Consider the following 27,773-nt stretch of genomic DNA (forward strand, 5'->3'; position numbering starts at 1 on the left):
CGAGATTCCTATCAAGTCCCAGCCCCGAAAGCCCCTCAGGGTTGACAAGGCCGGCAGGCGGCCATTCTGCCACAGCGGGGTCTCCCCAGTCAGCCTATTCCACCACCCCTTACGATGAAGTGCCCTACACCAGATCTGAAAGACAGTTTGCGTGACCACCGGGAGCTTCCTCCGTTTCCCAGCTGAGTAGAGAAGTGTGTGCAGGGTGTCGGGTTCCATTAAGTACCGCTCCAGGGCATACGCTGGGTCACTCCGGTCCCCATACCACCATTCATTAAGTATCAATAGATGGGACGCTTGGTAGTAGGAGAGGATGTCCGAAGAAGCCAGACCACCGCAGTATGTAGACAGGAAGCAAGTGCGAAGGGCCACGCGCACAGCCCCCCCAGCCCACAGGAATCGGCCCAGTGCCGAGTTGACTTGGCGAAACCATTGCGGCGAGATAGGGTACGGGTGGTTCTGCAGTTGGTAAAGCAGGCGCGGGAGGGCGACCATCTTAAAGATGGCCGATCGGCCGTAGAGATTCAAGGGCATTCGGGACCATGTCTTCATGTCCGATCGGACTCTGTCCCAAACTGGAACAACGTTACGCTCCCACGAGACCCCAGGGATGTCAGTCTGGAACACCCCTAGGTACTTAAGGCCTCCTGTCGCTATTTGTAGAGCCGACGCCCAGGCACCTGGAACTGCCCCACTGCCCAGGGTCCATAAAACTGACTTCCTCACGTTGAGATGCAGCCCCGACACCTCACCAAACACCCTCATAATCTCAAGTATTCTGGGACCCGATCTGTCGAGCTCTGTAATGAAAAACAATACGTCGTCCGCGTACAGCGCGATGCGGTCCGACGGCCCAGCCTCCCACTCAAACCCCTTCATCTGTGCATCAATGCGCACCCAAGCCGCAAGGGGTTCCATTGCGAGGGCAAATAGGTAGGGCGAGAGCGGGCAACCTTGTCGGGTGCCCCGCCCGATGGGAAAGGCGTCGGAAGTCGCACCCGCCACCCGCACGGACGCCGTTAGGTCAGTGTAGAGCAGGCGTATATACGAGAGGAAGTGAGGGCCAAGATTCAGGCGCGGTAGAAGTGCCTGTAGATACGTCCAGCTCAGCGAGTCGAATGCTCTGTCTATGTCAGCCAGTAGGAGCGCCGCCTGGGTGCCAGTAGCCTTCATCATTTCCAGAGCCACTTGAGCCCGCCTGATGTTGTGCCTAGTGGCCCTGTGGGGCATGAAACCCGCCTGGTCCGGATGGACCAAAGTGGCAATGAGAGGCAGGAGACGATTGGCCAGCGCCTTCGCCAGGATCTTCGCCTCTATATTCAGAAGAGAAATAGGGCGGTATGACTCGTGTTTATCCGGCGGTCTCCCCGGCTTGCAGAACACCACTATCTCGGCATGTCTCCAATCTGACGGTAGCCGGCCCAGCTCCCTTGCAGCATCCAACGCCTTCTTGAAATGGGGCCCTAACTGAAGGTGGTATTTCCGAAGGAACTCGCACGGGAAGCCGTTCGGCCCAGGGGCCTTCCCGGCATTCAGCTCGCCCAATGCCCTACCCAGTTCCTCCGAGGACAGAGGGAGCTCTAGATCCTCACGCTCCTCGTCGGAGATCCCCCGCGGCGGGAGATCCGCCAGGAATTTGTCTACATCCGCCGCCAAAAGGGAGTCTCTGGGGGCGTATTGCGCCTCGTAGTACTGCGCAAAGCTGGCAGCTATGAGCCCAGGGTCTGTGATAGGGGTCCCGGCCTCATCCATCAACGTCGGAAATGTCTGAGCCTGGAACGCGCCCTGGCACAGCCTGTACAGCATAGAGCTGGATTTATCCGCCCACTGGTAGATTCTACTCTGCGTAGCCAGCCATATATGGCGTGATTCCTCAAGCAATAGAGAAGCAGCATCTTTCTGCGCCTGTAGGAGCCGCCGCGCATCCTCCTCCGCCCCCGTCTCCGTAGACCGCGCTTTCAGGGTACGGACGCGATCTTCCGCTTTTTCCAGGTCCTCCTTCCGAGTCCTACGGGCCCTCGCACACCAGGCTATGTCGACACCCCTCAGCGTTGGCTTCATGGCCTCCCAGAGGGTCACCGCATCCGAGCCCCGTCCCACATTCTCTTCCCAGTAGTGAGCTATGGCTTCACGCATATGGGACTGGTAATCATCTGGTTGCAGATGCCAGGTAGAGAGGCGCCACCGAAACGGCTGTCGCCGCCTGTCCAGGAGAATATTTATCGTGATGGGGGAATGATCTGAGAGCCCCCTGGGCAGAATAGCGGTCGAGGCCACCCTTCCGATCACGGCGCGCGGGACAAACAGATAGTCCAGCCTCGAGAAGGAGCGATGGACCGCCGAAAAGTAAGTGAATTCCCTGCTGTGTGGGTGTTGGCAGCGCCATGCATCCATCCATCCCATACCTTCGACCATATCTCTCAGCTTCGTGGGGGCAGCTACCAGTTGTTCGCCAGCAGGCCTAAAGCGATCCGCGGACCCATCCATCACGTCATTCCAATCACCACCTATCATAGACAGGACGTCCGGCACCTCGGCCTAGATCGCATACAGCTTCTCCACTAGAGACCATTGCAAGGGGGGGGGGAGCATACACACTACCAAACACCACTTGTTCCTCACCTATCATCCCTTTGATGAAGACATATCTACCCTGGGCATCTATCCACTGCGAGGAATGGGTATATGAGACCCTCCGGTGGACCAAGACCGCCACCCCCCGGGACCCTCTGGCAAAACCTGCATGGTAGACCTGGTGATACCCATAGCGTTGTAAACTCAAGGTCTTCGTACCCAGGAGATGCGTTTCCTGCAACAGGAGGATGTCAGCCTTTTCCCTCTTCCCCTGTCGCAACACAGCCCCTCGTTTGATTTTATCGAGCATGCCCCTCACGTTCCAACTCACTATTTTCAAGGTAGCTCTGGGGGGTTCCAATGCAGGACTCCTAACCGCCATTAATAGCAAATGGGCGCCGCCGCCCGGGTGTAGGAGAGCGCAGTCGCACATATGACATAAGGCTTATCTGGCGAACCATCGTGCGTGAACATGTTACCCCTGTGGACCCAATCATCCCGTAACCCCCCTCCCCCAAACCCCAGACCCAACCCCTACCCAACTCCCAACAGACCGACCTCCCCCCTCCCCTATACCTCAACAACATTGAAGTACCTGTCGCGGTGCAGGCGCGCCCTGACCCCCAACGGGAGTTCAGCTGCCACCCACTCCAATGGATCCCCAAGAACCTCTCCCCAACGGTCCCAACTACCCACCCAGCTAACAGACTCCCCCCCTAGTGTCTCCCACTGAAGTAGGAGGCAAGCCCTTATAGAAGAGCTATCTGAACCCCCCCGTCCCCCACACCATCCCAAGACTGATAAAGTATAGCAAGCAGCAAACACACAGCTTAGCAGCAAGCCGCAGTCCTAAGAAATTGAGGAAAACCTTCTCCCAGCGGGAGCCTGAAATCAGCACAAACAAGTTCAGTCCCCTGATGTACCACCATCCTGGCTGGGGTGGTCAGAGTCTGCGGGTGCTCCATCTCGCTTTCGGCTACGTGAATGGGAGCGTTTTTGTGACCTTGACCGTCTGTTCCTTCTGCTCTTGGCGACTGAATCTTCCCGCTCCGGCGACGGGTCCCTCGAACGGCCCGGGTTCAGACCCGGCTGAGCATGCGGCCGGACTCTTACTGTCTCATCAGTCCACTTAAAGACGTCCTCCGGGGTGTCAAAGAAATGGGTACGCGATTGGTATATGACCCGCAGGCGGGCCGGTGAGAGGAGTGAGTACTGGATCTTCAGACCCCTCAGCTTTGCCTTGGCTGCGATGAACGAGTGGCGCTGTTGCTGCACGATCCTGGTATAATCCGGAAAAATCATTATTTTCTGATTTTCAAAAAGAAGAGAGTCCTTGGTCCTCGCCTCCCGAAGGATAGTGTCCCTGTCGTGGAAATTTAGAATCCGTGCAATCACCGGCCTGGGCCGCTCCCCTGCCGGCGGTTTCTGCGTCAGGGCCCTATGCGCGTGTTCGATCACGAAGCATCGTGACAGCACGTCTGAGGGAAGCCAGGACTCCAACCATTGGGACAAAAACAGTTCCATGTTACCCTTCTCGCAACCTTCCGGAAATCCCACGAAGCGTAGGTTGTTTCTGCGCGCCCGCCCTTCCGCATCTTCCACGCGGAGCGCAAGGCCTCTCTGAACATTTTCCATCGCCGCCATTTTCCGTTTCAGGGTCCCGACGTCGTCCTCTACCACCGATATTCTGGACTCGGCCTCGATAATGCGCACCACAGCGTTCCGCAGGTCCTGACGCAGAAGGGTCACATCCGCGCCAACCGCCCCAATCTTGGCGTCCAGCATGTCCCTGGACTGGGTGATCGCCGCCATCAGGGCTGCGTTTTCAGGGCCCGGCCCACTTCCTCCACCCGAGGCACCCGCCGCACCACCGGCCCCCGTGAACTTATCCAGGGTCCCTTGCTTAGCTGACCCGCTGCCACCTCCGCCTCTCGTCATGTCCACAGCCCCTTGGGTCCAGCCAAAATCTAAACAGCTGTTGCAGGACTCGGAGCCCACCCCCGCGCTCCCGATTGGAGGCAAGGGCACCCCACAGGAGGATCGCTGGGCACACAAGTCTTCGATCGCCGTCTGCTGCCAGGGGGGCCGGGCACCCCAATGCGGTCCCCGGGTTTATGGTGCGCCACTGCTTTCCAGCCTGATCCAGGCTTCGCTCCGCTGTGCCCCACCTCCTCTCCAGCCACAAGTAGGGGGGTCCCGCAGGGCCACTCCGGGCCACAAGGCAAGTCTCCACTAGTGTCTGGTCGGGGAGCCCCCCGTTCTGCAGGCCAATGGTCTCGGGCACTCACCAGTGTCTTCTGTGCCGGCCGCCGGTGCACCTCCTCTCCAGCATGAATCACCAACTCAGTGGACTTTTCGCCAGGCGCCACCACCGGGCCCACTCAGGATCGAGGCAAGGGGAGCACGTCAAGCCCCAGGGCACCGTTTCCTCAGCTGCACCAGCCGGCTCCTCCGCCTCCGCACTGCGTCTGAGGGTGCAGCTGGGAGCCTCGAAAATTGAGGACCCGGCTTCTCGGCCCCGATGTAGGCCGCGACGCCCTCTAGCCGTCTCCGTGGGCCGGGACAATGCACCCACCACCACCGGTGTGTCCGCCAGGCTGCACCCTGTTCCGCCTGAAAGGGGGGGCCCGCCAGCCCCGGAGAAGTGGAGACCCAGTCGGCCGGTGCGAAGACCCTCCGGCCGGGAGGCGCCAAAATCCAGGTCCCAGCTCACCCTCGGGGACCAGGCCGCGAGCTGCTGCCGCTGCGATCGGCACTGCTAAAGGTCCGAGAGCACCGCAAAGTGCACCGGACAACACCTCCTGCCCTCCGCTACTTTTGCTGTTGGTGCGGGCGACGGGGCAACTCCAGAAGCCAGGATAAGTCGTCGGATAACGGTCGGGCCGGTGGGAGCTCTAACAAGCTGCGTCCACCATTGTCGCCCGCGTAGCCACGCCCCATGCACAATCACTTTTAACATGTCCTTCCTGCTTTGGGCCACTGGTATTATGCAGCAATGGAGGACAACATTATGTCAAAGTGCTGACTAAATTATGCAGCAAAAAAAAGGCTGCAGCATAATGCAGTACATTTTCTGATACTTTATTATTTTGACATTTTTACATATACTAACAGTCTGCAAAGATTTTGCCTCATTAGTGTCAGCGTAACATACAAATGCAGCAGTGAGAAAAAGTGACCAGTCAACATTTGCAAAGGGCCCTCCACTTCGCAGCAGCACAAGTCACATTTTTTAGTAACTTTTGATCAGTTTGAGCTGCAAAACATTTTTGGTTAAAATTGTCAAGTCATGCAGCAGATGATGTATTATGTGGCAAATATGGCAGAGTCATAAGTATGTGGAAAACATTTACAAACTACAATATTTTTCCTTTCATGTTTGAACTGCTCTTGTGGAAAAAGGGAGAAGTGCTGATGACAGAAACTGCATGGCTCGGAGACAAATGGCTTGTGATTCCACTTTTAAGCGTATTTGAGACATTCTGTAATTGGAAACAACAGTGGCGACTGCTGCCGATACAAAATGTGGAAGAGCAGTGAGGGGGGAAAACAATAAAAATAAGTAAAAGTACATTTACCTTCCTGCTGCCGGCCCAATCCTCTGTTCCTGTGCCTCTCTGCTCTTCGGCTCCAGGAACTGCAGTTCCCATGAGCACACCTTCCCAGACTGCCCTGCGGCCAATCCCAGCCCTTCTCAAGAAGCACTCAGATTGGCCTAAGCAGGCTTCTTTCCGCTCCAAAGGGGATTGGAAGCCTGTGCCTGCTGTTCTCTCCACCTGGCAATGCAGATCAGGTTGGAGAGATGTCAGTGCACATGTCAGTTTGGCTGTCCAGAGACGGCCAGCCAAACCAACATGCACACTGACATCAATGACCAGTGCCCGCCGCTCCTGCTTTTCCCGTTCCCAGGACTTGGATGACGGTGAAGGCTCCTACAGGTAAAACAAAATAATAATAGAGCAGTTTTAATAATTGCTCTATTATAATTTTATTTTACGTTTTGATCTGCTGCTTCCAGTCGTGGGGTGACGCTTCTCTGCCATAACGGAGGAGCCGCCCCTGGAAAATGTATCCCACTTTGTGAAAGTATTTAATGTCAATAACTCATATTCATCCTTAAACATGTGTGTCCATTGTTTGAATTAAATAACATAATAAGCTGTAACTGGTCAGTGAAATGGCAAACAAATACAAAAAAATATTTAATGTTTTGCTGTTTGTGGCCACACCTCTAACTCCGCCCACTTACCCAATACTCGGGTTATTCCCGCCCACTGATTCTCCACGCACAGTTCCCTTACTCTCCCCCCACTTCGACCACTGCGTGGACTGTATTGTCCCACATGTGCTTATGTGCTAGCAAGGACTTAAGATCTTTTTAGGTCTCGCCTAGCGTTGCAGCGTACATGCGCTGCTTGCTCTTCGAGACATATTGTGGTGGAGGAGATTTCAGAAGGGGACTTGAAGCCCCACTCATCATTTTCATTGGCTGGCGTCATTGTTTATGGTAAACGGTGGCCTCCGATTGAAAATGAGGCTTCTTTGTTACCGCCTTGTCTCCTTTTCGGACGGCCATCCGGACTGGATGGTTTGCTTGATGGCTGTCGTGAGGGTATTTCTTGTCTAACGGAGGCTGTAATGACCGATCATGTTTCCGAAGTCTTGTTTTCATTTTCTGCGCGGTCCGCTTCGGCTGGGTTTGTTAAGTCTATGAGCACTTTTTTCTTTATTAATGAGTTTTTCTGCGTGTACGCTCGACGTGCGCTATTAATTTGCATCGCAATTTGCAGCTTTCACTTTTGGGGACCGCGCATGTGTTTATTTTTTCATAAATGTACAGCGCGGCACGCGCTTGTGTAAATTACTAATGGCGCCCGGTTCATGTGTTTACGTAATGCTTGTTTTATCTTTCTCACACAAAAAATACACATTTTCATACGTATAGACTTACACACAGCGATATACATACAGGTGTATTTTCTCAGACTGCATTTCAATAATTATCTCTCTTGAACATCGTACACAGATAGCACCTTTGTCGATCTTTTAGAAAATGTGCAATCTATCTTTCCGCGCCGTTAATTGGAGATTGAACATGCTACGTTTCAACATGGCAGTCATTTCTCTCAGGCCAACACTACCTGACCTCGCTTGTGCTCTTCCAGTTCCGCTGTTTCTATAGCGCTTGCTGCATGGTTACCATGGAGACCCATTAACAAACTCTCTGCGCCGCGAGAGAGTATCGGTGTGCACTGCGAGAGGGGAAACGGGAAAGTGACAGAGGGAAGCAAACCAGCCACAGCTATGGTAAGATGTGTGTGTGTATGTAAGGTATACCGGTATGGACGCGGCAAGCATCGAGGAAGTCCGTAGTTTCAAGCTCAGCTGTATTTGAGGAGACAAACAGCCCTCGAACAAAGCCACTTACCACAACCTCAACCAAGAAAGATCGACGCTCGTCAGAGGCCGGGATATTCTACAGCCATGGCATTTATATACATACAATTAGGTAGTCGGTGTAAGCAACATGTGCTATGCCATTGCAGCTAATATGTACAGTTAATTTGATCATCTGTACAAGTACTCTGACCCATTTCACAGGACCCTCTGCTAAGTATCCCTATCCATCAATGGACCTCCAGTGACAGGCATTGCAGTAACCAATAACGTCCTCTACTGTCTTAACTCACTTCTGCCTGGATCCCCACGTACTTTATCTTCAACTGAACAGCTTGAGAATTGGGGCTCCCAATTAAAAGGAGCGCCCGCACTGTGTTCTGTCGCCGGCACCTCGGTGTAACTGACGCAGCCAAACACTGCCTGGGTAAGAAAGCGCTACACTGAGCACCAATTCATTACAGCGACCTCCTCTTGCTACGTCGGAAACGCTTACTCTGAGTACCCCACCCGAACGCGACCACAATTGCGGGCACTGTTCTCAAACTGTACTGTACTTGTGTTCTATGTGCAGCAAGAAAATCAGGGGGTACCTAATGCAATTTCAGGGCCTCAAATACCCCCCCCCCCCCACCATCCCTCCTGTTGTTGTGATGCCTACCGTGCTTTCGCACTCCCGTAATCTATGCTGCCCCCACCCTCTTGTTTTTTTGTACTGTTTGAGATCGTGTTGTCCCTGTCTTCAAATAACCCTCCTCCCCCGCCGTCTCTCACGTTGTTGTAATGCCTGTTAGTGCCTGTTACATGTTTACAAAAAATCAATTATAAAACGCAGGCTTGTCTGGGCGATGCCTTTGCCAATGCTTTTATATTAGGTGTGTCAAAAAAGTAAGTCTATTGTCTCTCAGCACTGGCGTCATTAGGGACTGTTCTCTGTAGGGAGGCGAGCAGTGATGCAGGCTCTTCTGCATGGATGAGGGTTGTAGTCCTCAGACACATGCCTCTTGCTAGCGGGCTGCTTGTTTATGACCTCAACTTCCAGAGGGCCTCCAAGGCTGCACCTTGATGCTTAATGTCTAACCAGCGTACCAGCAAACAGATCGGGGGGTACCTACTGCAGTTTCAGGGCTTCAAATAACCCCCTCCACCCTACCTCCTATTGTTGTGATGCCTACCGTGCCTTCGCACTCACGTTATCTGTGCTGCCCCCCCCCCCCCCCTTGTCGTAATGCCTACCATTGGCAAAACAATAGGTCTTGCGTAAATGTGAGCCCTATTACATTGTAAATGCTTAGCATCGGACTACACCCTCGCCAACAGTATGAATGAAGGGGCAAGTTTACAAAACAGTAAAAAGTATCAGGAGCTAAACCAGAAAGATGAAGAGAAAGAAAGAGAGGCTGAACATGTGAGCCAAAAGCAACGTGCGATACTGGTTGCCTGCCTGCTTCAGTCTCTCAGCGCTGGACATTTCTTGTTTATTTATACACTTTTCAACCATGCCTGCAAGTATGGTATTACCTTCTTTTAGGCTCCTCTGAACAAAATTGTCAGCGTTCTTGCTGCTCCATTCTATGGTTACCAGGAATTGTTATTGTTTATGAAGCATTACAAGCCAATACGTCTTACTAAAACCTAGAGTGGCACATGCATTCTTTTGTCGTCTCTTTTGCTGCTCAGCTTCAACCGGTATCTAACTTCTCACCCCAGTTCTGCGCTCACATGTATCGCCCTGCCCCACCGGAGCTCTGTTTACCACCACTGTATGGCCCCAGCCCCTCTGGAACTTTGCAAAAGTGTCACTGCTGTTAAATTATCCGGCAGAATAAATAAAGCCACAGATACAACTACCGGACTTGGGAACTTTAGTTAAATTACTGCAGCATCTGTCACGTGGTTAACTTTGGTGTCCAGTCTTCTGATGCACCTGGTTCTGGCGGTGTGCTCTTTGGCACTTTTCCCAAAGCTGTCAGTTAGCGCTTGTTATTATATCGTTTCACCAGGTTCACTTTTTGTCTGTGTGTATGTTTTTAGGCATGCGGTGTTTAAAAGATTTGCCCATAATTACGGGGACTCGAACCTGGTTCGCCAGTTCCTGAGTCGGCAGCTCTCTTAAGCCACCTCTCCTTTATTGGCAGTCATCTAATGCGCTCTGATACCTTCGTGTTAAGTTCGCGCTATATAAAACCCCGAGGATAAATAAAAAACATTGCCATTTACAATGTCAATATCTCCAACAAATACAAGACCTATTGCACAAGTACAAAACATTGCCATTTACTATGCCAATAGCTCCAACTTAGGGCACAAGTCGGGGGTACACGCGGGTGGACGCCGTCCCCTCTGCCAAGAAGTTGGCCCCACTGAAAAATAGGCTGAATTCGTCCCGGTGTAATTTGCATAATTTGCAAACACCGGTACACATTCAGCAACGCCTGCACGTTGTTGTCTGCTTTGGATCACAACAACGTGCAGGCAGGGTCGGGGCTTTCTTAGCTCAGACTCCTGCTGGACCCATAACATAGGTTGAACCTGAGGGGTCATCAGGCCTCCTTTTGTTCAGTCTCCTGGCTGGTAGCAGTCAGGAACCTCACACCTAGATGCCAATGCAGCAGAGGGGAAACAAAGGCTCACACCTTGTGAGCACTTCACACATACTTAGGAGAGGCAGCTTTTCACTTTGTTCAGTCCCTGTTTAGGAGATATGCATGCACTGTAAGAATGTCAGATGCGTTGGTATTTCCCTGTATTAACACAAAATAAATGTAATTTATGTAGTGCTTATTACCCCTGAGGAGGCAATGAAATAATTTATTTTTCTTGTGAACCACTATGGGTAGAGGAAGTTTATGCTGACAAAAGGCAACGTTGTTTTATGTGTAGCTTTCAAAAGTGTGAATCTTCTGCCTAAATCAGGAGGGTTTCCCTGTGTACTCGAAATGTGCACCAATGTACTCATGATAGACCTGCTAAACATACATGTGAGGTTTTATGATCTGATGTCACTTCTTATGATGCCACTTCCTGTGATGTCACGCGTTGCGATGTCACACACCGTGATGTCACGCGCCGTGATGCCACTTGCATTCTGATTAACTAGGTTAGTCCCCCCACTTCTTTTTTAGGATTCTAGCCCTGCCTCAACTCCAACAAATGCTAGACCTATTGCATTTCCAGTGCTTGTTTTTTTTTCCTTTAAAGAATCTTGCTCCGGGCCTAGCGACAAGTTGGATTTAGTAGATGACAAGGAAAGAGCTTAGAGTAGTGCACCATTGACACCTAGTGGCCAACTTTGGGTACTTGTGTATTTTTCACATGCTCCTATTTTATCGCTTACTTTTAGGTGCAGTAACATCTGCACTTTGTTTAAAAAGCACGTTTTCTTTACACATCAAATTCGATTCGGACCTCGATTTCCATTTAAGAATTTTCTTTTACTTCATTCGGCCTCCCGCCACCTTATCTTGCCGTCGATGTACCCTTGGCTCCGCATGGCATGGTATTTCTCCGCTCTAATTTATCTTTTCGTAGGTGTCAGCCCTTGTCCACCGTCACACCGAGCTAAATATTGACGATGTTTTGTGTTTGGGTCATAGAAATAACCCACAGCACGTAGGCTCTGCCTATTAGAAATAGTTTTCCAGACTTACCTTGCTGTTTGACAGCAGGGACCTCTGAAGGATTTTGGGGGCCGCTGTTTGGAACAGCTTTGAATTTAAATTTCAGCTCTTTCTTGCCCTCTTTGGCCAGGTCATTGACAGTGCACACGCACACTCGTCCAAATTCCAAATGTGTTTACATCTAAAATATTCCGGGATAGTGACGTGTGTTTTCAATACTAAAAACACAACAGCAGCGCTCTAATTTTACTGAAAATAATTGTTTGTGACACCCTCCATTTCTCGTACATGAATTCTTGTTTTGATCTAAAAGAAACTTATTTTATGGATGTTGCAAGAAACATAAAAACAAAATGTTGTGCAAAATGCCTGTGATAGACTCTTGCACCTCTCCCACTTTAAAAATAAAGTAAAGGTAAACGGTACTTAAAACAATCTGTTTAAGAATTATTCAAGGTCTTCATGGCAAGACTTTCTGCAGAACAGAGCTGGCTCCTTAGGGGGCCCCAAGAAATGCGGCAGCAATGGATCAGTGTCCACTTTGCCCATGCGTTAAAATGTCTCTGCTTGACAGCATACATTTCCGTTATTTTTTTGCTGTGTATATAGCGCAAACTCGGGCCAAAGTCAGGTGCGGCTCCTCCACGTGGGCGGATGAGCATCGCCCCACTGCTTTCTCGCAGTGTGAGAAGCAGAAACATAAAATGGTATTAGAAATACCATTTTATGTTTCTCTTCTCGCACTAGTAGAAGGGTTTGTTTGGGGGCAGGTGGGTGTGTGGTCCTGCTCCAGGCCAGGGGAGGAGTGGCTTGCCCACTGTTGCGGGAGCTGACTGTTTGGACTGCCCCGACCTAAACCAGTCATACTCATTCTCCCTTTTCTCCATGTAGACATGGAGAAAATGGCCTCCCCATAGACGCCTGTGTGGTCTGCGTTCCAGCCAATCACACCGCTGCCATTGCTGTGTGCTGATTGGCTGAGGGGAGGGAGGCTGCCTGCATCCTGTCAGAGACACGCAGGACGACGCAGGACCGGACCGAGCCGACGAAGGTAAGTTAAGTTTATTCTTTTTCATTTAAAATTACACCCCCCCCCCCTTCTCCCTATCGCGACCGTTGTTGTTTTCACTAGACAACAGCAGCTTCTTTATTGGGGCACATCTGCTTTGCCCCATTTGCTTTGTTGCCCTCAGGCCCCATATTAATTGTTTCAGCCGCAGTGTCAGCGTACTGCTTTTATTTCACCATGTCGGTCGGCCTTACTTTTTGCTTTCGAGTGAAGGTGGGCGGAGTCAGACGTGGGTGAGGGGGTGGAACTTAAATAGTTGAGTGGCACAGGTTCTGCTGGACCTCCTTGGGGTGAAGTGTGCATGTCAGGTTGGACGCTGCCTTGCTCTGCCCAGCCCGACATGCGCACTTGAACCCTCAGCTATCTGCAGCAACGTTTGGAGCCGGGGTATTGCAGCAGTCACGGTCTCCGAGTCTTCTAAGGAGCTCCGGCAGCTCCGGACTGAGCCAATCATCGTGCTGCTCTCATGTGTTTACTAACATAAACAGCTAGAGAGCAGCGTATAGACTAGCTCTGGACACACTTGACTGCGCGAAGTCACAAGTGCTTTTTGATGGTGAGTCACTCATAGAAGATGTGAGGCCCAGAATCGATGGATTTGGCGGATTTGTTAATCTGTTGAAGAATAAGTGAAACCGAAATGTTGCAGAACCTTTGGCCTGGTTGTTTTTATTAGGGCAGCCTGAATTAAATAATACCCACTACGTTCCCTGTCGATATTGAGATACTGATCGTGCATTCTCGCTCGCACATAACGATCACAGGTCTGTATGTATATTGGGGGGTGGCGAGGATCTGAGATACCTTGTCGGTTCAAGAAGTGCATGTGCAGGAATATATCATGAGGTGGCAGCAGCCCCTTGCCTTTGAGCCATAAAAGTCGCTGCTACTCAAAGCAGCCACTGTTGGGGTAATGGAAATTATTAATTGCCTCCCTAAAGTCGCCCTTTTTTTGTACAGAAAAGCCGTAAAAATAAAACGGGGTTTCGAACCCTCGTTAAGGTGCTACTCACTCGTTTTAGTTTTCATGCCATAAATGAATTCTTTTTTTGGGAGAGCAACATTGGGGTACTCTACTTAACAATAAAAGTAACGTTGTTACAGAGCTTCATTCCACACTTATCCCGTCTCTGAGCAAATTATTCAATTCTTATTGAGAAGCACTCACCAGACTTTGGGGGCATCTTGCACTTACCGGGCGACAGCGCGTGTGGTCCCCAGCCGCCGCAGGCAAAACGCGGCCGCTGGGTAGAACTACACTACCCAGGATCCCCTGGGACGCCGACTTCCGTGCTCCCCGGACTTCCGCGCCTGGAGGCGCTTAAATCCCAGCAGCCCCTCCGGTGGAGCGGGGCACTCACCAGACTTTGGGGGCATCTTGCACTTACCGGGCGACAGCGCGTGTGGTCCCCAGCCGCCGCAGGCAAAACGCGGGCGCTGGGTAGAACTACACTACCCAGGATCCCCTGGGACGCCGACTTCCGTGCTCCCCGGACTTCCGCGCCTGGAGGCGCTTAAATCCCAGCAGCCCCTCCGGTGGAGCGGGGCACTCACCAGACTTTGGGGGCATCTTGCACTTACCGGGCGACAGCGCGTGTGGTCCCCAGCCGCCGCAGGCAAAACGCGGCCGCTGGGTAGAACTACACTACCCAGGATCCCCTGGGACGCCGACTTCCGTGCTCCCCGGACTTCCGCGCCTGGAGGCGCTTAAATCCCAGCAGCCCCTCCGGTGGAGCGGGGCACTCACCAGACTTTGGGGGCATCTTGCACTTACCGGGCGACAGCGCGTGTGGTCCCCAGCCGCCGCAGGCAAAACGCGGCCGCTGGGTAGAACTACACTACCCAGGATCCCCTGGGACGCCGACTTCCGTGCTCCCCGGACTTCCGCGCCTGGAGGCGCTTAAATCCCAGCAGCCCCTCCGGTGGAGCGGGGCACTCACCAGACTTTGGGGGCATCTTGCACTTACCGGGCGACAGCGCGTGTGGTCCCCAGCCGCCGCAGGCAAAACGCGGCCGCTGGGTAGAACTACACTACCCAGGATCCCCTGGGACGCCGACTTCCGTGCTCCCCGGACTTCCGCGCCTGGAGGCGCTTAAATCCCAGCAGCCCCTCCGGTGGAGCGGGGCACTCACCAGACTTTGGGGGCATCTTGCACTTACCGGGCGACAGCGCGTGTGGTCCCCAGCCGCCGCAGGCAAAACGCGGCCGCTGGGTAGAACTACACTACCCAGGATCCCCTGGGACGCCGACTTCCGTGCTCCCCGGACTTCCGCGCCTGGAGGCGCTTACATCCCAGCAGCCCCTCCGGTGGAGCGGGGCACTCACCAGACTTTGGGGGCATCTTGCACTTACCGGGCGACAGCGCGTGTGGTCCCCAGCCGCCGCAGGCAAAACGCGGCCGCTGGGTAGAACTACACTACCCAGGATCCCCTGGGACGCCGACTTCCGTGCTCCCCGGACTTCCGCGCCTGGAGGCGCTTAAATCCCAGCAGCCCCTCCGGTGGAGCGGGGCACTCACCAGACTTTGGGGGCATCTTGCACTTACCGGGCGACAGCGCGTGTGGTCCCCAGCCGCCGCAGGCAAAACGCGGCCGCTGGGTAGAACTACACTACCCAGGATCCCCTGGGACGCCGACTTCCGTGCTCCCCGGACTTCCGCGCCTGGAGGCGCTTAAATCCCAGCAGCCCCTCCGGTGGAGCGGGGCACTCACCAGACTTTGGGGGCATCTTGCACTTACCGGGCGACAGCGCGTGTGGTCCCCAGCCGCCGCAGGCAAAACGCGGCCGCTGGGTAGAACTACACTACCCAGGATCCCCTGGGACGCCGACTTCCGTGCTCCCCGGACTTCCGCGCCTGGAGGCGCTTAAATCCCAGCAGCCCCTCCGGTGGAGCGGGGCACTCACCAGACTTTGGGGGCATCTTGCACTTACCGGGCGACAGCGCGTGTGGTCCCCAGCCGCCGCAGGCAAAACGCGGCCGCTGGGTAGAACTACACTACCCAGGATCCCCTGGGACGCCGACTTCCGTGCTCCCCGGACTTCCGCGCCTGGAGGCGCTTAAATCCCAGCAGCCCCTCCGGTGGAGCGGGGCACTCACCAGACTTTGGGGGCATCTTGCACTTACCGGGCGACAGCGCGTGTGGTCCCCAGCCGCCGCAGGCAAAACGCGGCCGCTGGGTAGAACTACACTACCCAGGATCCCCTGGGACGCCGACTTCCGTGCTCCCCGGACTTCCGCGCCTGGAGGCGCTTAAATCCCAGCAGCCCCTCCGGTGGAGCGGGGCACTCACCAGACTTTGGGGGCATCTTGCACTTACCGGGCGACAGCGCGTGTGGTCCCCAGCCGCCGCAGGCAAAACGCGGCCGCTGGGTAGAACTACACTACCCAGGATCCCCTGGGACGCCGACTTCCGTGCTCCCCGGACTTCCGCGCCTGGAGGCGCTTACATCCCAGCAGCCCCTCCGGTGGAGCGGGGCACTCACCAGACTTTGGGGGCATCTTGCACTTACCGGGCGACAGCGCGTGTGGTCCCCAGCCGCCGCAGGCAAAACGCGGCCGCTGGGTAGAACTACACTACCCAGGATCCCCTGGGACGCCGACTTCCGTGCTCCCCGGACTTCCGCGCCTGGAGGCGCTTAAATCCCAGCAGCCCCTCCGGTGGAGCGGGGCACTCACCAGACTTTGGGGGCATCTTGCACTTACCGGGCGACAGCGCGTGTGGTCCCCAGCCGCCGCAGGCAAAACGCGGCCGCTGGGTAGAACTACACTACCCAGGATCCCCTGGGACGCCGACTTCCGTGCTCCCCGGACTTCCGCGCCTGGAGGCGCTTAAATCCCAGCAGCCCCTCCGGTGGAGCGGGGCACTCACCAGACTTTGGGGGCATCTTGCACTTACCGGGCGACAGCGCGTGTGGTCCCCAGCCGCCGCAGGCAAAACGCGGCCGCTGGGTAGAACTACACTACCCAGGATCCCCTGGGACGCCGACTTCCGTGCTCCCCGGACTTCCGCGCCTGGAGGCGCTTAAATCCCAGCAGCCCCTCCGGTGGAGCGGGGCACTCACCAGACTTTGGGGGCATCTTGCACTTACCGGGCGACAGCGCGTGTGGTCCCCAGCCGCCGCAGGCAAAACGCGGCCGCTGGGTAGAACTACACTACCCAGGATCCCCTGGGACGCCGACTTCCGTGCTCCCCGGACTTCCGCGCCTGGAGGCGCTTAAATCCCAGCAGCCCCTCCGGTGGAGCGGGGCACTCACCAGACTTTGGGGGCATCTTGCACTTACCGGGCGACAGCGCGTGTGGTCCCCAGCCGCCGCAGGCAAAACGCGGCCGCTGGGTAGAACTACACTACCCAGGATCCCCTGGGACGCCGACTTCCGTGCTCCCCGGACTTCCGCGCCTGGAGGCGCTTAAATCCCAGCAGCCCCTCCGGTGGAGCGGGGCACTCACCAGACTTTGGGGGCATCTTGCACTTACCGGGCGACAGCGCGTGTGGTCCCCAGCCGCCGCAGGCAAAACGCGGCCGCTGGGTAGAACTACACTACCCAGGATCCCCTGGGACGCCGACTTCCGTGCTCCCCGGACTTCCGCGCCTGGAGGCGCTTAAATCCCAGCAGCCCCTCCGGTGGAGCGGGGCACTCACCAGACTTTGGGGGCATCTTGCACTTACCGGGCGACAGCGCGTGTGGTCCCCAGCCGCCGCAGGCAAAACGCGGCCGCTGGGTAGAACTACACTACCCAGGATCCCCTGGGACGCCGACTTCCGTGCTCCCCGGACTTCCGCGCCTGGAGGCGCTTAAATCCCAGCAGCCCCTCCGGTGGAGCGGGGCACTCACCAGACTTTGGGGGCATCTTGCACTTACCGGGCGACAGCGCGTGTGGTCCCCAGCCGCCGCAGGCAAAACGCGGCCGCTGGGTAGAACTACACTACCCAGGATCCCCTGGGACGCCGACTTCCGTGCTCCCCGGACTTCCGCGCCTGGAGGCGCTTAAATCCCAGCAGCCCCTCCGGTGGAGCGGGGCACTCACCAGACTTTGGGGGCATCTTGCACTTACCGGGCGACAGCGCGTGTGGTCCCCAGCCGCCGCAGGCAAAACGCGGCCGCTGGGTAGAACTACACTACCCAGGATCCCCTGGGACGCCGACTTCCGTGCTCCCCGGACTTCCGCGCCTGGAGGCGCTTAAATCCCAGCAGCCCCTCCCGCGTCGCGGGAGCGCGCGGGGCCGCGCCGGGCTAAGCCCGGGCAAAGGGCGGGCCCTCTGTGGCCCTCAGAGGCCAGAGGAGGACGGGACGGGCCACTACACTTGGTTTTACTACAGGAGGAGGTAAAATCAGATGCTATCCTTTCCCCCTCTGTTGTTTTGATTTGTACATTGTTTCTATTGGTATCCTGTTTCCCAATCACGATGTCAATCTGGGAAGAATTGAATGCCATGTGCGGTACCAACTATGCCCAGGATTTATTAACTCCACCCATAGTTATCAGAGACAATGAACTAATAAATTTCACACCTCCCGCATCCCCCGAACCAACTTTCTGTAGCCCCCATTTATCCGCCCCAAACCCTGTCTCACAATCTTTGGATAAAGTGGAGACTCGACTAAACGACCCCATATCCTCCCTTCATTTGACCCTGCTGGCCCAAATCGAACGAATGTTAAACAGTGCTCTATCACCACTGGTCGCAAAAATTTATGATCTGGGGGAGAGGCTGACCAGGATCGAAAACACTGTAATAAGGTCCCTCCCACCAAATGCCAACACGATGATATCCACATCCTCCACCCTTACTAACGTTCATGAAAGGCCTATGAATAATGCTTCTACCATACTTCCCACTTGTGACCCCCCTCCTATACCACTCATCCTAAGTGGTAGCAACGCTCCTCTTAATACCACTCACAGACTCCTGGAAAGAAGGCATCAATTGGACCTACCCCCGGAAGCTGCGCCATACGTTACCGTGCTCTCTGGGGTCCCTGAACTCACCCCGGGTAAACGTGAACTACAGCAGGACCTAATGAATAAAGCCATTTTCTGGCTTAAAAACCACAGACCTTTACCATCTGTTTTAGACGGCGGGATACTGAGCGTCAGGAGGGTGGGGTGGCTTGGTTCCTTGCCCAAAAATGTCCCAGGAGATCTGATTCTAATTAAGTTTAAGGACAGAAACATTGCTCCCTTTTTGCGCTCTACCCAGCACAAGGTTAGAGATGGCTCCATCCGTATCTGGGATCTCCATGACTTTTATCCCGGCCCCCGTGTACCAAAATACTATCATACCTGATGACAAAGGAGGATTTTGTGTATTTTGGATTGGGATCTTGAATAGTTTCATTCGTCAAACTGCCTTAGCTTGCCCTAAACAGTTTGTTTCTTCTTTTAATTATGTTTTGATTTGCTGCATTGGTCCTCTGTATGTTTGTATCTTTTCTCTGCTTGCTTTTATGGTTTTAAATTCAAAAGCCGAATAAAGCTTATTTTGAAACCTTTGAAACCTATTGAGAAGCACGGTGTCGCCTCCCGAGGATGGGCCTTGGGGCTTCTTTGGGAGTAAATGTCGAATTTGAACCATTTTAAAGTCTGTGGCAACAGAAGTTCGCGTGAGATTACAGAACAATGCAAAGTTATAAATGTATTCATTTATACCGATTTCACACTTCGGAGAGGCATTGAAAGCACTGAGCTGTGTGAGCGTTAGGTTGCGAAACAGAATGTTAATTGCTCATTTACATTCTAGTTTTTGGCATATTTCGGTTTGAGGCAATTTATTTCAAGAAATTAAAACTAGTGTTTGCAAACTCCCCTCGTCCAATGAGGAGTGCGCTACAGCGTTCTGCATAGTCTCCCAAACAAATATTTATCAATTTGTTTTTGTTGCTGCAATGTTCTTAGAAACAAGAAACTCAATTTAATGCCTTTATTAATTAAACATGTCTCCCGCGTATCTAGAGAAAACTGCTTGTAGTTTAATGCAGACTGTAGGTTGACTTCGAAGTAAGCATGCCATGATTTTTTTTTATACTGATTAGATTTTGTGAACGCATTTCTACTTTTAAATGCCTTACTTAGAATTATAGCTTTGTAGATAGTTATCCAGCCTATTACACTGTTTGTAATTTGTATAACAAACCTATCTTTTTATTGCTTTGACTTGTATGATTTTGTTTACATTACTTAAAAAATAAGATGTTGAAAAAATAGGAAATATGCTCTCTAGCTAGCTGTTCATATAGGTTTTATATTTTTGTGAGACAATTGTGTATAGACGCAACAAGAGCTTTGTTTAGTGAGCTGAGACATACGACCAGAGGCGGTCCAAGTATAGTATCAGTTGCATGTGAGCTTTTACTTGTATCGAAATGGAGATTGATAATTGTTTCCTATCTCTAGTTATCAGTTCAACTCAACACTGTGCATCAGTTGCAGTTCGACACTGTGCATCATGTGGGGTCTCCCATAGGTGCACAGTTATCACAGTCCTGTCCAATTTAAACCATTTACACTGTTCAGTTTCCTACAATTCGCAGGACTTGCAGAAAATCCTTTATTTGCCATTATTGCATTTCTCTAGTGCAAGTATTATGGTCTGCGTGGTAAAGGAAGGTGTCATCTTTTATATGCCTTAAGCGAATGCAACTGTTCGACAGAAAGCTTTTAACAGAGGAGGCCCCAAGACAGCTAGAACCAACCTTTAATTGTGATTCCTCTGTCGGAGTATATAATGGTGTCGGTGTTATTGGAGAGAACAAGGCTGACTCTCTGAAGTGCACGTGCAAGTGGTGTGCTTCAATCTTGTAGCAAGGGTATATATCATGGGCCCTGCCCTGGTGCAAATAAGAAAAAATGACCCTTTTGACTACCTTTGGTGTAGGAAAATACAGCAATCATCAGGATTCATTGGGAACCGCAGAGCTCTGATACCACTGCACCAGTGGTAGCTATGCCCCCGGAGTGCGTAATTGGCTACATGGCTATGTAATCTGTCTCTTTAAAGTGCACAGGTGTGAGTGTTCATGTGTGTGTGTGTGTGTGTGTTTATGGGGCCCTTCTTGGGCCTATCTCTCACGGTTCTTTTCCTGTGGCTGCACTGACATACGCTCAAAGTAAATAGGAGTCAATTAAAAAAGGAGAGAAGTGTTATCTCAGTGAGTACAATAGGTTTGCTATAGATCATTAAGATAGTCGCTGACCAAATCTCCTTTTTGCCTGCACAGTGTAGAATCTACGTGTGCAGAACCGGTTTACTGCGAATACTGAGTAAGCTCTCGTGATATTGCTGGCTGTAATTTGAAAGAGAAGTGGATATTTAGTTCTGACCATTGCAATCAAATATGTGCTCTTTGGGAAGGGATAAACCAGTCATTTTATTTCGTTGTATCTGTGGCTGATGTATACGGCAGTTATCTGAAAACTTGCACTAAATACATTTATTTTTTGTTGAATGTTTAGCGTGAGTGCTAAAATCTATAATAGTGGGTGACACCCTGCCTTGACCTTCTGGTTTCTACCTTTTTGTTGATAGATAATATCTTTCTAAAGATAGACGTTAAATTGAAGGGAGTGAGGGGACAGACATGGGTGCGGTGATATTTTTGTTTCTGTAAGAACATTAAATATTGGAGTCTAATAATGGCTCTTTTTAAACAAAAAAGAGCTCAGGAAGGATAAGGTACTACATACAAGTAATATTGCAAACATGCAAGTTAGCTGTAAGGATTACTTTGAGATGGAAGTTGATTGCCAGCAGGGCTTATTTTTTAAAAACCCAATGCTTCAGTACAGGGTTTAATGCAGTGTGTCTGCAGTGTGGCATTCAGTTCTCTGGTTTACTGAATAAGCAGCTACCTAAGTCATTGTTGTATGAAATCTCTTTATTGATGTCATAAGTACAATTTCACAATTGGTTTATTAACCTTGCTTTTACAAATTTGTTTGAAAATGCTCCATTTACCCACTCTTTTTTCAAAAATTTCCTGGGGGGAGAACACCAATGAACCCTCCTTATGGCGTTTGCGCTCACTCTCTACGCTCGTTCGCCACAGGGCACTAATCCCAAACATTTAAGCCTCACCACTTTGAGGTGTCACCGGCTGCCACTGCCACTAGAGTCTTCTCACTTCACTGTCTGGATTTGTGGCTCTTAGGCGTGCCTGCAACATGTGTCAGTACCATACCTATCAGCCAGTTGGCTCTTGAATGAGGTGAGGCCAGATGTTTAAGAGAGTGATCCCATCACAGTGAATGGAGAACTGATGTGTTTACAGTGTGGTACAGGTGTGGTTTTGTAGATTATGGATATTATAGAAATCGGGTGACACCCACCAAGTACAGGTGAGATGACAGGTGTGTAATGCTCCCGATTTAGGAGGTGATTTGTCATGGCGAAAACTATCTTAATTTTAACCGTGACTTAAAAAAATCCTCTACTTCAATGGAAGTCAATGTGGAAATGAAATTCCCCTGATTCTTTGTTTCTAAATTAGCTTCTTACCTTTTCTCAAATGTTGGCATTCACACTGCCCCATGATTCTGAGTTTTGCAGGGCAGACAGACTGATAGGAGTAGGCCTGCTGACTGTTCTTTATTGTCACCTCGTCTGCTTCCTGTCCCTCACAGCGAGAAGAGCACCCTGGAGCGAACCCTACAGGGGGTGCAGCAACAGGTGGAGACCATCCAGCAGGAGAATGAAAAACTACAGCTTGCCAACAGCGACCTGCAGCGCCAACGCGAGAACCTTGAGGACGAGAAGGATGATATCAGCAAAGACAAAGAGCGTGCCCAGAAAGAGATCGAGCGAGGGTGAGCGACTGAGGGGCGCAAGGGTACACATGTATACAGTATGAGTTGAGCGAGTTGTCTATGGTAATGAAGCTGGTCTGAGACCTGGGACACGTCAGAAGAACACAATGTGCTCTCAAACTGTATGCATGGGGCAAGTGGTTGGCTAGATCTGTCCTTTCCCCTCCCTTTTGAGTCACAATCTAAGCATGTCTATAGGTTATGCTACCTTGGCAGAAGACTGACTGAGTCCATTCTACAGAAGTGCCACTGGCTGCTTAAGAGCACAAGATCACAATATAGTTATCTCAACTTGTCTTCTGTCTAGTGGGTGATGGCCATGTTTTTCGTTGCGTTCTAATTCTTGCAGTACTTAATGTTCGAGGCATGCGGGCTGCTGAATTCATATCTGTGCATAGATCGCCGCCTAGTGTTGGGTCCGGATGATTGCACATTGTTGTCCTGGAAGAGTTTTCGAAGTATCACGAGATAGGTGGCTCCTCCCCTGGACTACAGTACGCAAGGGCATCCTCTCCATCCTTTCGGAATCGATAAAAAACTTTTCTAAAAGGCCAAAAGGCCTTCGGGGTCATCGGTATTGTAATTCGATCGGTGACGACAACTTTATTGCTGTTATTTTCTACTCACAGCGTCGAATCGGGCCGCGTGGCCTTACTTCGACACCAAGGGCCAATCGTCGATGGAACGAAGTCCGTTCAAAAGATGCCCCAACTGTAACTCTAATTTCCCACACATAGATAAACACCCTGTGTGTAACAAGTGTTTATCTCCTGAACACAATGAAACCGACTGCTTAGCTTGTGCGCAGTTTCGTTCAAAGAAAACACTTCGGATTCGAAGAGCAGGGAGGCAGACAATGGAGAAGCCAGCGCCTGACCCGGAGAACATCTTTGAGGACGACGAAGAGGTCGTCGAAGCTGAGGACTCAGACCAGCAGTCGGAGCAGGGGTCGGAACATGACTCTAACTACTACGTCGACGAAGAAGACGACATCCTCGAGGTAGGGGACGACGATCCTGGCATCGGAGCCGTCGAGGACGACTCCGGCGAGGAAATGGGGCCAACCGTGAGTACGGAGCCCAGTACATATAATGAATCGCTTCCAACGGCTCAGGTCGAGGCATCGCCGGAAGGCCTTAGCCAAGATCAAAACATCGATTCTATAGCCCCGAAAGTCTGCCCGGCTAAGAATGTAAGGCAAGAGCCATCGGTGCAACATTACCATTCCCTGGTAATATCAAAACCGAAAGTCACAGAAGCAAAACAGAAACCGAAACTGATAGAGTTTCCTCTCTTTGGACCAAAAAGCGCAGATCCATCAGCGCCGACCAAAAAGAAAATGGCCGCCGACAGGGCCACGTCGCATATCAGGGCTGTCGAGCCGAGAGCCAGTACGCCCAAGGACATGCATAAGCTAAAGGCCGTCGAACCGACGAGATAGACGTCGACGCCAAGCAACACAAACAAAGGACTACTGCAGAAGATGGTTGTCGAACCGAAACAAAAAGTCGACAAACCAAAGACGTTGCAAACCAGAACACTCGAGCCGAAGACAAGGGTCGATGCCATGGGGTCGGTCGAGCCGAGGCAAAACATCGCTCTGAAGCAACAAGCTCCGAAGACGACACAAAGCAAAAAAAAAACGGTATCGACCAAACAAAACAAGTCGGGTCGATAACAATCACGGCACCGAAGAAAGTCATACAGCCTAAAAAGACTGTCGAAGCATAAAAGTCCCTCGGACCGATAAAATTCGGACTTCCGGTGCACATACGACAAAGATCGGTCAAACAAACCACGGAAATCGAACCGACACAAACAAGACAGGCTATAACAGGGAAAAGAGCTCAAACACATGAAGAGCAAGAGCCCTCAACAGAAGAGCAGTCCAAACTGTATGTGGACCCAGAAACTGGCACAATTACCCTCTTAAAAAGAAAATTCAGACCAGACACTTATGTTGAACACTACAAAATACCACTGAAAAAGAAAAGAGACTCTTCTACATCTCCAACTCTCTTTGAGCCTATCAGAACACAGGTGCAAGAAACCTATACATATTCTCCCTCACACACAGATGAGGATGTGGAATATGAGGATAATGAACTGTATAATTATCCAGTGGACAATGAGGACAACCAAAATCAACCATGGCCTGATGCTGTAGATCCTGCAGAATCTCAGCCCATGCAAGATAATACTGCATACCCTGTAAAAACTTCGCCTACAGAGGACACAGCAGCCTTCAATGCATTAATTGAAAGAGCAGCATACAACCAAGACGTGGAAATGCATGCGGACCCCATTGAGGAAGACTTCCTTTTTGACACTTTCAACACTTCTGAAAGATCAGTGAAAACATTGCCAATGTTGAAGGGAGTGCTTAAACACACTGGGGACATATTTAAAGAAACTACTAGGGCAAGAGTCATTAACCCCAGGATAGAAAAAAAATACAGGCCAGCACCAGGGGACCCTACATATATTAAGGGACAGCTGCCCTTGGACTCCTTGGTAGTATCCAATGCACGCAAACGTGCTAATTCTCAAACCACCGACGACGCTCCACCTCCAGACAAAGAGTCTAACATTTTGGAGGCTTCTGGCAAAAGAGTAGCTGCTCAAGGAGCTAACATTTGGAGAATTTCAAACACTCAGGCCCTGTTAGCTAGGTATAACAGGGCACACTACGACACATCTCCAGCATCTCCCTGACCTTTATAAGGAACAGGCAGAATTCCTAATACAGGAGAGAAAGTTGATATCTAACGCCTCCATCAAATGTGCGCTAGACGCAGCAGACACAGCAGCCAGGACTATCAATACCAGTGTCATGCTCAGAAGACATGCGTGGCTCTGCATCTCTGGGTTTAAAAATGAGGTTCAGAGCACTTTACTTAATCAGCCAGTGAACCCTGATTATTTGTTTGGCCCTAATGTGGACACAATATTAGACAAGATGAAAAAGGATACCGAGACAGCCAAGTCTATGGGAGCCTTGCAGTCACAACAATACAGAGGCGGCTCCTTTCGTCGCTCCGGCAACAGAGGAGCTACAAGGGGAAGATCAGCTCAGCGCAGCAAGCCTCATACAACAAGGGGAACACGCAAAACACCTACAACAAAAACAGTAGAGGTGGATACCGTGGCAATAACAGCAAAGGTAGAGGACGAGGGAATAACACCACCAGATCCTCTACCAATACCAAACAGTGAATTCTTGTCACTGCCCCCACACCATGTAACACCGGTCGGGGGAAGATTACAGCAGTTCCTACAAGTCTGGGAAAACATAACTACAGACAGGTGGGTGAGGCAAATTATCCAGCATGGCTATTGCCTAGAATTAGTCTCCACACCGCCAAACATACCCCCAAAACACCGTCCTATGTCCGCAGAACACCTAAACATATTGCAGCAAGAAGTCATCAGCATGCTACAAAAGGGGGCCATAGAACCAGTGCCCTTAGAACACCAGGGTACAGGGGTGTACTCCCTATACTTCCTAATCCCCAGAAAGGACGGGTCTCTCAGGCCAATCTTGGACCTCAGGTCCTTGAACCAATACATTTTATCAAAACATTTCCACATGCTCACTCTACAGCAGGTATTACCACTGTTGCGTCAAGGAGACTTCCTCGCAACACTAGACCTCAAAGACGCATATTTCCACATACCAGTACACCCGGCACACAGGAAATATCTAAGGTTTACGATACAAAATCAGCACTATCAATTCAAAATCCTTCCTTTCGGGGTGACAACATCCCCGAGAGTATTTACAAAGTGCCTAGCAACAGTAGCTGCACATCTCAGAAGACAGCATATTCATGTCTATCCATATCTGGACGACTGGTTAATACAAGCACAGTCAGCCCAGCAATGTGCCAGCCACATGTCCCGCACTATTCACCTCCTGCACAGTTTCTCGCTCAACTACCCAAAGTCCAATCTTCAGCCTGCCCACGTACAACAATACCTGGGGGCGACCATAGACACTCTGGCAGGGAAAGCACAGCCGAATTCTGTCAGAATAAACAGCATTCAAACGATGAACCAAAATTTCACGCCCCAACACTCGCTCCCAGCCCGAGTGTTTATGCAACTAATAGGTATGATGGCCTCATGCATTTTCATAGTCCCTCACGCAATACTGCACATGCGTCCGTTTCAGGATTGCCTAGCACGTCAGTGGAACCAGGCTCAAGGACAATTAAATGACCTAGTATTGGTGACCAGTCGTGCATACAACTCTCTGCATTGGTGGAATCCACAAAACCTTTGAAAAGGACGACTGTTCCAAGAGCCTATACCACAAATAGTGTTGACAACGGACGCATCCCTGATAGGGTGGGGAGCCCATGTCCTCCACCACACAGTACAGGGCTTATGGACCACGCAGCAGAAAAAAATGCACATCAACCTACTGGAGTTGATGGCAATTTTTATGGCAATGAAAGCTTTCAAGGTACATCTGTGCAACAAGACCATGTTGATCCGGACGGACAACATGACTGCGATGTACTACATACAGAAGCAGGGAGGAACACACTCGCCACAGCTGTCACATCTAGCTCAAAGCATGTGGAAGTGGGCTATTCAAAGGAACATTTTTCTCATGGCCGAACACCTCCCAGGCAAGGACAATCAAATAGCGGATCTGCTCAGCAGACACAGCCAACAAATGCACGAGTGGGAGATTCATCCCACAGTGCTTCAGCCATACTTCCAACAGTGGGGACAACCAGAGATAGACCTGTTCGCCACAAAACAAAACGCAAAATGCTGGTACTTCGCCGCAAGGTTCCCACACCCGCAGTCTCAGGGCAATGCGATTTGGATGAACTGGTCAGGCAAATTTGCCTACGCTTTTCCACCAGCACCGTTGATACCGCTAGTGGCACGCAAACTGCGCCAGCACTCCATGACACTAATCCTGGTTGCTCCAACATGGGCGAGACAACCCTGGTACACCACGTTCCTAGAACTTTCCGTGGTGCCTCATCAAAGACTAAAGCTAACACCCAGTCTCTTAATGCAGAGCCATGGAGACATTCAGCACCCAGATCCACAGCAGCTGAACCTTGCAATCTGGCTCCTGAAGTCATAGAGTTTGGCTACCTAAACTTACCTCCTGACTGCATGAACATTATCAAAGAGGCAAGAAGACCTGCCACAAGAGCATGCTATGCTGCAAAGTGGAAACGTTTTGTCATTTACTGCAACAACAATGACATAAACCCACTAGACGCATCAACTCAAAATATCATTATGCTATCTTTTGCACCTACACCGCTGCAATCTAGCCT

At 51.4% G+C, this 27,773-nt stretch overlaps 1 protein-coding gene across 2 annotated transcripts in view; it reads left to right on the forward strand.

Annotated features, from left to right (window-relative positions):
- The window catches only part of CROCC (ciliary rootlet coiled-coil, rootletin), a 574,059-nt gene that overhangs the window by 224,223 nt on the left and 322,063 nt on the right, over positions 1-27,773 (forward strand). For both annotated transcript variants that reach the window (XM_078642848.1, XM_078642849.1), the window contains one exon: positions 22,282-22,464. In XM_078642848.1, coding sequence (XP_078498974.1) covers positions 22,282-22,464 — 183 coding nt within the window. The remainder of the gene's footprint in view (positions 1-22,281; positions 22,465-27,773) is intronic.

Source organism: Lissotriton helveticus, chromosome 5_1, assembly GCF_964261635.1.
Source record: "Lissotriton helveticus chromosome 5_1, aLisHel1.1, whole genome shotgun sequence".
Classification (NCBI taxonomy): domain Eukaryota; kingdom Metazoa; phylum Chordata; class Amphibia; order Caudata; family Salamandridae; genus Lissotriton; species Lissotriton helveticus.